The sequence below is a fragment of the Takifugu rubripes genome, chromosome 7 (assembly GCF_901000725.2).
Source record: "Takifugu rubripes chromosome 7, fTakRub1.2, whole genome shotgun sequence".
NCBI classification, from domain to species: domain Eukaryota; kingdom Metazoa; phylum Chordata; class Actinopteri; order Tetraodontiformes; family Tetraodontidae; genus Takifugu; species Takifugu rubripes.
The window spans coordinates 3987458-4001338 of NC_042291.1; the positions used below are offsets into that span (position 1 = coordinate 3987458).

A 13881-nucleotide genomic window follows, 5' to 3' on the forward strand; every position below is an offset into this window, starting at 1 on the left:
GTCTGTTTCCCCACACACACACACACACACACATATATATATATATACTGTATATACTATGTGTGTATATATGCTGTATATATATATGTGTGTGTGTGTGTGTGTGTGTGTGTGTGTGTGTGTGTGTGTGTCCAGGTAGACATTTTTTGTTAGGCTACAGTAGGCTACACATACACACATATACACACAGCATATATACACAACTGTGCTTGTTTTGGTGCGGCAGTTGTGTGATTACTTAAGTTGTTGTTGTTGGGCAGGTTGGCAACATGTCACCAGCAGCACCAGAGAACCTCTGGAACTGTGAAAAGACCCACAAAGACAGATACACAAAAACGAAATGACTTTCCAGCAGCTATGTAGCTGCGTTACCATGAATTTATTGGCCAGCCAGATTTCTGTCAGGACTCCTTTGCAAGATCTGAAAGCAGATCTGCTACAGCTGGACCAGAACAGACGTGAGTATGACTGCAGGCAGCATATTGCATGTTGAAGGATGAAATGAGCTTGAGCCCTCTGGCTTCATGTCCTGGGTCATCTGTTCATTTTTCATGGCTGCTTCACTAATTCATGAAGACATCTGTTTGTGTAGCTTCCATTTTAGGAGCCCTCATCAGCTACAAGCAACTCCAGCTGCAGACCGATGAGATGGGATGAGGAACTTTACTCAAACACAGTCACTCATGTTCCACTTCCACTAATACAGGTCAAGTCTACTGTGGCTGTTCCCATCAGAGGAGAGGAGATGGGCAAAACAGAAAAAAGCAAAGACGAGGTTTGGTTTTCAAATCTCATTTATTTACATTACTTTTTAATAGGTTAAAAATAATAGTAATAAAAATTATAACCAGCTTAGTGAACAAAGCATAAGTCAATAACTGAATTAAAAGGAAAAGAGAAGCTGTCTCTCCTCCCTTATGGAGCACAGCACTCTGTTTCCCAGGTGCCTGAAAAGTGTCAAGCGGTGAGCTGGAAAAAGACAGAATCTGTCCTTCTTGCCAGTCCCCCACAGCCGGAGCGATGGATAACGGAGGGCAACTGTATTCCCCTCCATCAAACCACTGTTCATAGTGGGTCTAATTGTCAGTGAAGGATCTCCAACGGGCAGACAGGGCAGCATGGACTTCAGCCACCATCCTCTCGACCAGTCTAGTAGCCTTTATTCTTGTTTCCAGAAGGTGCAGCAATGAGGCCCTGGCCCTCAGCAGGTGGTCCACCTTATTGTAGCCAGCCTCATGAAGACAGGTTCTAAGGCTGGCAGACTGCAACATCTGAGTGCTGAGGAAGCTGTTCAAAACAGTGACTCCTCGAACACCCAGTGACCACCGATCTCACCTGCTGTCCATTTATAACTGAAGATCTGCCAGGCCTGCAGCACTGAAGAATAGATTTAGGCTGAGCCCTGTGATATCACCACCACCTGGATTTAGGAGGAAGAGCTGCTTGTCATATCCCAGCTGTCCGGCTCTCCTCAGCAGCAGCCAAGCTGTGTTCAGCCAGTTGGGACCACAGTCATACAACATCCTCTTTTGAGTTCAATCGGTAGGATGCCCACTTTGCCCCAATGTCCACAATAATCCCCCCAGCCGACCTGTCAGCCTGCACAGCAGGGGCTCGAAAAGAGACTCCAAAAGTACCGAGTGTAAGTCTCAGCCAAGCAGTGCCCTAAAATGTTTAAAAAGTCTGGAGAGACCATCGACCCCTGGTGCCTGTCCTAAAGCCATCTGATTGACTGTGACCGTCAGTTCCTCTAGGGTCAGTTTGCAGTCAAGGGAGGTCTTCTCCTCTGGGATGAACTGAGGAAGACCCTTTAGGAGTTCCTCACGGCTCTACCCAACTATTCCAAGAAACCTCAGGTGGTCTTTCTTGGTGGTATTCTGTGGAAACTGCCATTGCACATACAAGCTCACCCTTTGTTAGATTCACTGTGAGCTCAGCCTCAGCCAACCTGTCAAACAATGCTCTGACTGTCTGATGATAAGAGGGCCAAAAATTCCCAGACAACTACATCATCTAAATACACTGCACAACCAACCAAGTCATTCACCACTCGCTAATAATACTGAAGAGTGTTTGGGCCATTCTATAGTCTTAATGGCTTTACTTTATAAGAATAATGTTCAGGTGGAGTCACAAAGGCAGCCACTTCTTGTGCCCCTTTGGACAAAGGTACCTGCTTTCCGCCTACTCTTTCAGCAGGTCAAATTTACTCAAGTGCTTCGCATCATCAAACTGGTCGTGCCTGGACTTATTGAAAATCTGTACAGAATCTTGCGCTGTTGGGCACCCAAAGTACATGGAGAAGGCCAACTTGTTGAAGAGATATCTGCAGTTCTGAACATCCAGATCATTTTGTTTGTCAGGACAAGCTTGATAATGCTGACACAAAGGTTTTACATCTACATCATCAATGTTGTGCTTCACCCAATCTGCACTTGAAGGCATGTCAAACACAATTGGATTGGCCCCAAACTCCAAAGCCTGAGCATCAAACAAATAGATAAACAATGCACTCAAAAATGTAAGAGTCACCTAGTTCTTTAGTCAGTCACAATGGAACCCTCATCTAGATAAAAAAAATCTGAAGTACAGATGGACCCAGTTCACAACGCAGTTTCTAAGAACTCACAGCCAAAATTCTAGGCGGGACCCAAGAAAGTAGACAGGGAGGGCAGCTTCCAGTGAACAAATAGTTTACAGGATATTTACAATGGTGAGAAAAAGTGTGCTGCTCATGACCACTGTGGTGAACAAAGTGCAAAGCCAACAAAGTGAAAAGCCTCGTCGGGAAGGGACGACATGGTGAGCAAAACATGAGAGACGAATTAGTAGAACTGGAAGTCTGGGATGCTGGACATTTCCATCGGTGAGGACGAAACGATTTGACGCTGGACAGCAGGTGGCTACATAAAAGGTCTGCTAATCTGTGAGATCGAGGGACAAAGGAAAATAAACTAAAAGCTCAAACCAACAAGTTCGAATGAAGAGCCTGGCTATGCCAAACCCACATTAAACTGTATTGCACCAGAAGACCCCATGATTACTTCTGATCCCTCAATAATACTAACAAAAGCCAAAACTTCAAGATCTGAACTGCACTTGACAAAACACATTCCCCAGTAATCTGAGTCCACAAGTTGCCCAAAAATGGACCACACTGGAAAAGAAAAAGGGACCCAACACAATGGGAATACAATGAAAATATTTTAATCAAGCAATAGCTCAAATGGACACTAATAAAAACCAAATGGAAACCAGACCAAACCTTTGAGCTGTTTCAGGGAGGAGGCGGAGAGCAAGAGAAATCAACCTGGGGTAGGCTTTTCATAGCTACCTTGGCACACAGGGCCCAGGTGCACCAGATCACCAATCAGCTGAGTTCCTCATGTTTATGAACAGGCAACCAGGCAAAGGAGAATGTCTGGTGATCCTCGGCTACAGTGTCCAGTGTCAGTGTCCAGACAAGTGGGGCCACATTCATAATGCAGTCCAGTCTGAAAGACTCCATCTTTGGGGCGATATTCAGGGGCCCCTGACCTTCTTTTTCCAAAATGTTGATGTCATACACAGAGACAACAGGAGGGCATTTAAGGCTGCAGGACCCTGGTAATAATGTTGAAAGACACCAGTCTAATCGGGGTTTTCTTGGGTATTTGATTATTTTGGAATCAAACACCATCAAACATGACCCACAACAGACCTCTGAATGTGGGGATTCAGAGTCTCTGTGACCACATAGAACTCCAGTGTCTCTTCTTCCCAGTTTAAACCATTAGTCACACCAGCACTGCCACTATCACTCCATCTAGCTCCATCCTACCTGGAGGAGCTAGTGACACCTTACCAGCCCAATAGACCGCTCTGCTCTCACAATGCTGGTCTACTTGTGGTTCCCAGAGTCTCATAGGAGTAGAATGGGGGGCCGAGCATTTAGCTACCAGGCCCCCCTGCTATGGAACCAGCTCTCTGTCCAGGTACGGGAGGCTGACTCCATTGTTACTTTTAAGATCAGACTTAAAACCTTCCTCTTTTAAAAAGCTTATTGTCACTAATTCTGTAGCTCCAGTTATTATCATAGATAGACAGACAGATTATCATACTTAGGGGGTCGTCTAATCGTTAGGTCACATCTTAGCTATGCTGCTATAGGCCGAGGCTGCCGGGGTCCGGAAACATGATCACCTGACAGGCCTCTATCACCCCCCCCACTGGGTCATGGTTTCCTCTCCTCTTCTTTCCTCCTCCTCATCAAGCAGACTAGTTATGCTGATTCTTGTGTAGTTTTTCTGCTCCCCCCCCCTTCTCTATTCATTTATAGGTATCGCCGCCTTCGGAGCTGCATGATGACCTCCGGCCCTGCTGACCTGCTGTATAAATAGTGTATAAATAGTATTTTTGTATGTGTTTCTGTGCTCTGTGCAAGTCCTATCCTCTCCTCTCCTCTCCTCTCCTCTCCTCTCCTCTCCTCTCCTCTCCTCTCCTCTCCTCTCCTCTCCTCTCCTCTCCCCCTCTCCTTCTCCTTCTCCTTCTCCTTCTCCCTCCCCTCTCCTCTCCCTCTCCTCTCCTTCTCCTTCTCCTTCTCCCTCTCCTATTCTCTCCTATCCTCTCCTCCCCTCTCTCCTCCCCCCCCCCCCCCCCCCCCCCCATCAGCAGGAGGGTCCCCCTACATGAGCATGGTCCTGCTCAAGGTTTCTTCCTGTTAAAGGGGAGTTTTTCCTTGCCACTGTTGCTTGTCTGGGGTCAGGCCCTGCGATTCTGGAAAGCACCTTGAAACAATTTTGATTGTAAAAGACGCTATATAAATAAAGATTGATTTGATTTGATTTGATTTGATTTTGATTGATTTGATGGGCATCACCAGGGCCGGAACCTTGGCCAGCGCTGCTGGTCTACCAGGGGCACAGTCTACAGGACACTTCCAAACACTGAGAGCGTGTGCCTGAAGGATGAGCACCTGAATCCTCAGACTCATCAACAGAGAACTGTTTGTTGTCACGTGAGAAGAATCCTGGAGGACCCGTTCCACACGTTCTAGTGACAGTGTGAGCTGATTCCTTTGGCCAGGAGATACTGAGTTGAACTGGAAGAATTAGTTCATGCCTGTTTCTTTAACTTCTAGGGTTAGAAGTGAGGAGGAGAGGAGAGGAAGCCCAATCAGAAGACAGAAAGCAAGTTTCCACTATCCCAGCAGCCTCGGTGGTATGTTCTCCTCAATGTAATCCAGGGGATGAGGAGAAGCAATAAGCAGAGATGTACCGAACAGGAGAGGAGGGAAAACACAGACGATGGAATTCTTTTATTCAAAAGAAAACAAAAGAGTCTGGTGATCAAACACAATACTAGACTAGTGATGCAGGAACCAGGTGAATAATTGAAGAATGACAAACAATCCACCAACACCCATAACACCTAAGTACAGCTTCACTTAGTGGCTGTTGCCAACAGGCCAACGAGTGTCTCTTTCTGTCGTTTTAATGCCTGCACCATCTAGTTTTGGTGAACAGATGCAGGAAAAGGCCCAGCTGAAGGGGAGGAAAGACACACAAAAGAGAAACACATGCTCACGGCCATCAGTGGGTAACACTCGGTCAATAGCAGCGTAGATGATGCTAAAGGTTAGGTGCTCCTGTTCCAACTATAACCCTTAGCTTACCTGGCATAAGACCTTAGCTACAGAATTAATGAGTCCAAACTTTCACACAGAGTATGGTCTCCATCTTCATCTAATATAGGGAGTCATCCTCCTGCACTCGGACTGGGATCGACTGGCCAGTGTGTGTGTGCACCATTAAACTGTAATGAGCAGCCAATGAAAAGAAGGCCAGCGCACGAGTCATGTGACCTCACAGTTGCTGCAGCATTTTGGATCAGCTGGAGGTTCTCTAGGTTCAGAATATGTGCACGCACACACACACACACACACACACACACACACACACACACACACACACACACACAACAAATGATGGCGTTAGCTGGGCTATTATAGCAGCAGCAGATAAGGTGGTCGGACAGACGCAGCGATAATGACCAAGCTTATCTCAGCAATAACACCTCCTGTGAACTTCCTGTGTCTCCTTTTTATTTGTTCAACTGTTCATACACAAACACCCCCCTCCCCCCTGACACACACACACACACACACACACACACCACCCAGACTGTGTAAAATAATGCAGTGAGCATGTTATGAATTAGTAATTGTTGTCCTTATGGCTCAGCAGCATTCAACATCTCCACCATGGAACACATCACAAATGTCTCAGTTGAATAATTACTGTAAATCCGAGGGGGAGGAGCTTAATTCCTGCTCTGCGGAGCTTCTGCTTCATGCTACACCTTCCTGTCACATGCATACGCACACACACACACACACTCACTGGTCATAAACCCACGTCTGCCCTTGGTCAACCATTAATGTAGCTGTCAAAGTCAGGTGATCCACACACGTGTACACACACTCACACAAGCGTGCACAACTGTCCTTTTTGTTGCTGGGAGAACAACACATGTTGCTGCTGGAAGCTACATTCTTGAGGAACCACTCAAATCCAGCCGCTCAACATCAAAGAGCTGTTATTTTTGCACATCTGCGTCTGAGTGCTGGGGTTTGTGTTCTGGACCTGAGACCAACAGAATGGAGGACCTGACAAGTCCTGCTCGAGGTTTCTTCCTGTTAAAAGGGACTTTTTCTGTCACTGTTGCTTGTTGCCTGGAGACAATCTGAATTGTGCCAGAAGAAGGTTGAAGTTTATGTACACTTGCTTCTGTCATCTTCACCAGGACAGGAGGAGATGAGGGAACAAAAAACAAAAATACATCGAAATCCAGAGGATATCTGGAACGACAGAAGAAAAAAATGATGTCTCCTTTGTAGCCACCCTGGGGCTGCTTGAAGGTCTCGGATGTAATAAATGCTAACACATACACAGAATTAGCAGGATTCACACAGAAAGTACTGAGGGACCCAAACCCGGGTTTCATGTGGTTTCTGGTTCCATGTGGTTCCCAATCGAACTGGAGCGGTGAACTGGACCAGACGCAGTCCTGACCAGCTGATGGCGTGCAGCGGTGGCTCATGTGTCCTACCGGAGCGCTCCAGCTGTAGCGGACTCTGCTCACGAGTCCTGGGCCATGGTCGGCAGCCTGTGATGGACGGATGCAAGTCGAGAGTTTTTCTTTGATCTTGAGCCTTGGGTCTTCACCTCAGCCACCTTCTTTTCACATCCTCCGCTGTTGCCTTTGATTTATCGACAGCGTTTACTTCGGCACAGATGTTGCTCAAATCTGATTTTGGGACGTTTAGATTGCTCTGTTGGGGACACTTTCGATGTTCGTTGGTGAGTACGGCCTGAGTCAGCAGTTGAGGAGTGCACACAGTCAGCACAGGCACAGTGGTGTCTTCACACATGCTCGAAAGGTCACAACACTTTTTTTTACAGCCTTCAGATTTGCGTCAACAGTCAGGATGCTTCTGCGTTTGTTTTATGCTCCGACTGAATGGGATGTTTTCATCTTTTGAACCCAGCAGGAGCAGATGTGCGCAGAGAGACCAGGACACTCCAATTTCTGCTTCATTAATGAGCCGGGGTCAAAGGCCGCTGACGTCACAGATATTCTATTTGTCATCTGTGTCAGAACCACTTAACTACCTGGTCGTGTCTGATGTTCATCTTGGGTCATCATCCCACCAGATCAGCCTGGTTGGGGAAGGGTGAAGCTTTCCCTGGTTAAAGAAGAGCAAAATTGTGAGTTTGCTCTCATTTGTGCAGAAGTGGCTCTGCTGTGTTGCTAATAACAACGGCTCTGTGGCCCCGATGCAGCTGTGAAATCTGCCTGACAAATTATGACCACTTAAATGTTTATTAGCGGGCTTCCCACACTCCCACTGCCCAGATTGGAATTCATTCTGTGATCATTATAGATCCTGGGACGCGTTTTTCTATGAGTCGGGTCAGGCTTTAAAGACCTTCTGCTCATGCAGGGTTGTCTGGAAACATGTCACATGTCCTTTGATACAGCATCCGCTGTCTCTGGAACGGTGCCTAATGGGAATCCACTGAGAATTTCCTTCACTGAACCAGCGAAACCACAGGCACCAGAACACAAAGCTGATAATGGACCAGTATGTGATATATATTTATAGGCTTTTATTAGAAATAAGACACATTCATGTTGTGCTCTGAAAACTGTACATTAACAAAGAATCAACCCAGAAATTGGAAATGGGGGCGGGGCGGGAGTGGGGGGGGGGGGGGGGGGGGGGGGGGGGGGGTGTTCCAGAGCTCCGATACAGAGGTGATATCAAAAACACAGACGATTACACTGTGATACAGAACACTGGTGTAGCCCAGGAGCACGAGCAGACCAGCGTGAGGGGTGTCAGAATAACCATAATATCAATAATGATGATGACGACAACTATCCCCAAGCACAGTAAAAAGATATTTATAAGCTAAAATTCATTCTGTAGAACTCTGTTCAGTAATTACAATGCTGTACATCAGGACTCAGAGGAGCCTTGTGCTTCACTGGGTGTTAACGCGCTGCCAGCCATCACACCGGAGATATCTACACCGTTCACACACACACAGATACGTTGACACCTCTTCTGGGTCACAGGTTGAGTGTTTGAAGCCTCCTTGTACATGAAGAACTGGACCGCAGAAACCACCTGCACTATGGAGACATAGTTCTTGTTACCATGGAGCAGTTCTGGGCCCTGCAGCACCACGGCCAGGTACTGGGGGTGGTATTTTGTTGTTTTTTTGGGGGGGGAGGGGGTTAGCTACGCATGGTGGTGGAGGGGCTCTATCCGCACCTCCATTTTCCCTTTGAGATTTTCCGTTTTTCCCTTTGAGATTGATGTTGGAGAAAGGATTTGAACCAAGAATCCAGTGAGCTTCTCTGTGTTCGACATCAGGACATCAATGACCAATAGGGACACACAAGGGACAGAATGATTCCTTTCCTCTGTTAACATTACATGGATACCGTTGCTATGTGGCTCATTACAGGATGATCCGATCACATAGCAGCTGAACCTCCCTCCAGTACCCGAGATCACGCCAACGAGTGGATGAGCAGACAAAACACCAGGAAACAGCACAGAAAAATGTTCATCTTCTCTCGGTAAACTCCTCCTCCTCCTCTTCATCACCATCACAGCACAGAGCAGGAATAAGCAGAAGGTGGAGAGGAGGTGCAGGCCAGAACCGCTCACACCTCTGTCTGCAGGTCCATGATCTCCTGACCCACCAAAGGAATAGTTGCACTGTTTTTCTCCCACTCCACCGTTTGCAGCTCCAGAGGGGAGGCTGCCACCGTCTCCAGGTCCTTCCTCACCCAGGATGGGGGAGAGTGGCTCTTCCTGATGCCCTCCCACGCCTTCTTGCTCGGGGTCTGCTGCTTGTCCTGAGGAGAAAGAGGACAGGTGGCAATAAAGCTGGGTGGAGAATCAAAACATCCATTTCAACCACAGAGGTGGTACTTTTTTATTAACTGGTTGGTTTGGTCCTGAACTAATGAGGCCCAGATCAGCAGATCTCGTCACCTCATCAGCTACGCATTCATCCTGGAGTGACCTTTGACCTGGATCTGCCCTCTAACTCTCGTACAAAAGGTCTGCTGGAGCAACACTTTTTCCCACGTGCAACATCATACAGATCAGATAAGAATGAGGCTCTGAAGATCCTACAACATTTGTTCTTCCACATGTGATTCAGAGGGTCTGAAGACTTGAATCAGAACCTCCAGCTGAGCAATGAAATCCTTCTCCTGACCTTCACTGGGGAGAGGTCAAGGACAGATTTCTGTAACGATGGTGGAGGCTTACGTCTCCTGTTTGTGATGCTAACAGGTACCAGACCGCCGCTGCTACAGTGTCAGATCAAAACAGAACAGATAAAAAAACACGTAAATAAAGGCCCCTTTGAGTAAACACACAAGCTTCTCCGTCACAAGAATTGACGATGAGGAGGACGAAGACGAAATAAGTCAGAAAGAATCTCTGCACATTTACTGTTGTCTACATATGTAGACATGTTTTTTTTTGTTTATATGTTACACATGTGCATGTTTCTTAGGTGTGTATGTATGTTTCTCACACGTGTGTGTATAAGTATCATGTGTTTATATATTTTACATGTGTGTATGTTGTGTGTATATTTACGTGTGTATGTTTATTATGTGTGTATATTCTGACATGTGTGTTTAAGTATTATGTTTTAAAAATTTACACATGTGTATGTTCCTTACACGTGTGTGTATATTATGACATGTGTGTATACGTATTGTGTTTATATATTTTACACATGTGTGTGTTTCTTTTGTGTGTATGTATGTTTCTCACACGTGTGAATAAGTATCATGTGTTTATATATTTTACAGATGTGTATTTTTCTTACGTGTGTGTATATTCTGACATGTGTGTATAATTATTATGTGTATATATATGTTACACATGCATATGTTTATCACACGTGTGTGTATATTCTGACGTGTGTGTTTCAGTACTGTGTTTATATATTTTAAATATTTTGTATATTTCAAATCCATCAGATTTTCCTTCCAGGTCACTTTACACCTTTCAAACGTTAGTGGGTGCTGGTAGCTCAGCCTGCTGGGACCTGGGCTGAGAAGCAGAAGGTTCCTGGTTCAAAAGCCAGGGCAGAAAGAAACATGGCAGGAGTTGTGATAGTAGGGGAAGGTGCCAGAACCTTCAGAGCACTGCCCGGGTACCCATGAGCAAGGTACCAAACCCACAAATGCTCATACAGGGCCCTGAGCAGACTCATCCAGGGGGGGACCAGCCTTCACCCACTGTGGACCCTCCCCCTGACCCTGAAAGGGACAAAGCATACATTTTAGTTGTCCTGGTGGGCACATATATATATATCATATAGATATATATATAGTCCAGCATGTCAGTCCGGACAGAACCACCACTGGTTCACTGCCAGGCAACTATCAGATCAGGGTCACACAGGTCAGATGGACAAGTCTTGAGGAAAAGACTTGTTGGCTGTTTGCTGCTCCCATTACAGAAGCACAGATGGACACAGAGGACATGTCCATCATTTTACCCTGATCCAGAAATAGCTGGCTAGCATTCCAGCTAACTGTAGGGAGTCCTACCGACCCGTGTGACCTGGAGTTCGGAGGATGACATCCATGTAGTTTGGACATTCTGGGTCTTTTTTACTGAAATACTCTGGTGTTCTGCATTGGCCAATGCTGAACTGGACAGGTTGTCCTCCCAAGGGACTGAGAATGGGAGGACCTCAGCTGATGACTGGACCTGGGCTCGTCTGTCTGCAGGCTGCTGCTTCACCACAGAGAGGCTACACGTCAGCAGGGGCCCACGACCACTCGTGTCAGAGAGAAACATGCTGCCGTCAGCTGCAGTCAATCAGGTAGATGATTGTTCTGCTTTGGACAGACATCAAAGCTCAACCGAAGGCAGTAAATATCAGCCAGGAGCTGATGGAAGAGGAACTCTGGCGTGCTGCTGATTAATGCTGCTAATGAAGAGGAGCAGAACAACATCAGAGGGAAAAGGTGGGAGAATGAAGAAAGTGGAACTCTTTACACTCATGTTGGTCTTGTCGCTGCTGGCAGATGACACGCTCCATCTTTTGGCAGCTTTGGCGTCAACAGGTGGAGACTCTCTCTCCTTGTCTGCACTGTGAATCTTCTTGTTCAGGTCCAGAAACATGTCCTGGTGCCGTTTCCGGGTGTGCATAATCTTCTACACAGGAACAGTGCACATTACACATGTGTTGTGCCCTTCACATTCCTAATCTCAACACTGTCACAGTCACGGCTGTCACGTGGTGTGATCAACATCCAGAGGTGAAAGCTCAGTGTGACATTAGAGCCATTGGTCTGAAAATCTGTGCAAGAATCAAAGAGACTTAAATTACCTCAAAGTCAAGCTCTGCATAGCGTGATTTTCGTCTCTGGAGGAAGATGAGACAGGGAGGTTAAAGACGGGAATTCATACGTTGAGCAGACAGACGGAAGCGTGTGTTAGCTGTTAGCATTGTGTGTCTAGGTCAGCCAGTCCCTGAGAGCACTGAATCATGGGAGATGCAGTGTGAGGGCTGCGACTGGTCAGGCTGACCCTGTTGGCACAAGTGTGCACTTAACAGATTGTGACCAGGTGACCTTTGAACTCTCCGTCAGAGAGTGGAGAAGGAAAAACCTGACCTCGGTCCCGCCTGGCCCCTGTGGCTGCTGCCCCCTCGCACCACGTTAATGGAGGAAAGGCTTTGATTAGCATGTTAGCCCTGATCGTGTCACAAGCTTCAATAAAGAGGAGCAGTTTCTGCTGCCATATTGGGCAAAGCTTTAAAACAGTAAATGAAAATATTATCAACAAAATCCAGCCAAATGTGCCAGTAACGTCCCAAAAATCGAAACGGAATTCTTCCAATCCTGTGGACGACCAGCTCCTTCACCAATGGGAGACTGTCTGCTTTCAAAGATTAATTCTGAGTGGAGAGCAGCAGCGACATGCTAATAGTGTCACGTGATCTTTGAAATCTTGTCGTCCAGGTTAGGAAATCCTCACGTTCTCACGGTCTGCCATCACGTCGTTGTGCCAGCGGGCACAAATCAAAACGATAAAAGAGGCTTCAAGTAGCCAAGTTAGCAGAAAAACAGTGACTCGTGTTCTCAGGTTCTTTCGCAGCAGCAGTCGTGGAACGTGAACTCGGTCCTGCTCTGACGTCACAGAGACCCCTTGATGAATTGATTCACCAACCGTCCACAACCATCACTTCCTGTGGCTGTTTCACATTAAAAGCACAGAGAAAGGGTTCCTACTGAACATCAGAATCTTCGGGGACGGTTGTTACAGTTATGGTGAGTTTTTGAAGGGTCACATGTCTATGCTCATGAGGTGGATCATGCATTAGCCTATGAGAAAAATCTATGCTAATCCCATTGACGGTCTTACCTCCAGGGAGCTCATGGACAGTGTGGACACGGTCTCGCTCTTTGTCATCACTGCGGAGTTGGCAGCCTCTCCGGCCTCACACATGCCGCCGGCCCCTTTTGGGTCTCTAGGAAGGTTCTGCAGGTGATGTGCCGGTGAGTCTTTGTCGGAACACGATACGCTGATCTGTTCAGCGGGTAGACTCTTCAGACCAAATGCAGGAACAGCCTCTGCGCTCACAGAGGAGGCCAGGTGGATGAGTCTGGTCTGTGGCAGCTGCTCAATGCTGATGTTGTACTTGGCCGCCTGCTCTTCCTTCCCTTTGGCCGGCTTCAGGGTGCCAGAGTTGGTGCCAGGCAGAATGACGTACCCTTGGGCTTTCCCTGCACCCTCAGTGCTGCTGCTTTCACTGGTCCCTCGAGCAGTGTCTCCGTCCAGCTGTTTGAAGAGCTCACTGTCACAGATGTAGATGGACTTGGCTCCAGGCAGCTCGGTGCTAATTCCCTTGGCGGCGCCCTTTTCACGGCGCAGTGACAGGGTGTGACTTGGGTAGTCGACCACATTCTGCAGGTGAACTTTGGCCAGGTTGGCTGGCATCGTGTTAAAGTTGGAGCCTTTCTGAAGGCTAAGGGCGCCAGAAGATGCCTTCTCTTCCCCTTGGACAGAGGAACGCTTCACAGTTCCTGGAGGAAACACAACCAGCTTCAGTGCCGAAGCAAAACACAAACGGGTGTAAAATTGTCATTAGAAGATGATGGAGGTTGTGTGTGGATGCTCGACCACAAATCTGCCCGGGAGCAAAAAGCCAGTCGCGAGTGATCCTCAGACCTTCAAATCAACACGTTGATCTTTGCTCGTGCTGCTGATTCTGCTTTTAATGTTGCGTTTTATCAGGCTAACGGGAGCATCAATATCTTATATTAAGGCTGCAAGAGAGGAAG

At 47.1% G+C, this 13881-nt stretch overlaps 1 protein-coding gene across 8 annotated transcripts in view; it reads right to left on the reverse strand.

Annotated features, from left to right (window-relative positions):
* Window positions 1–8151: 8151 nt before the first annotated feature.
* The window catches only part of adgrb1a (adhesion G protein-coupled receptor B1a), a 67069-nt gene continuing 61339 nt past the window's right edge, over window positions 8152–13881 (reverse strand). For 7 of the 8 annotated variants that reach the window (XM_029839104.1, XM_029839105.1, XM_029839099.1 and 4 more), the window contains 4 exons: window positions 12962–13623; window positions 11925–11960; window positions 11591–11749; window positions 8152–9414 (listed from right to left, as the gene is read on the reverse strand). In XM_029839104.1, the coding sequence (XP_029694964.1) occupies window positions 9220–9414; window positions 11591–11749; window positions 11925–11960; window positions 12962–13623 (1052 nt within the window). In that variant the 3' untranslated portion in view covers window positions 8152–9219. The remainder of the gene's footprint in view (window positions 9415–11590; window positions 11750–11924; window positions 11961–12961; window positions 13624–13881) is intronic. The other variant, XM_029839103.1, reaches the window with a different exon arrangement.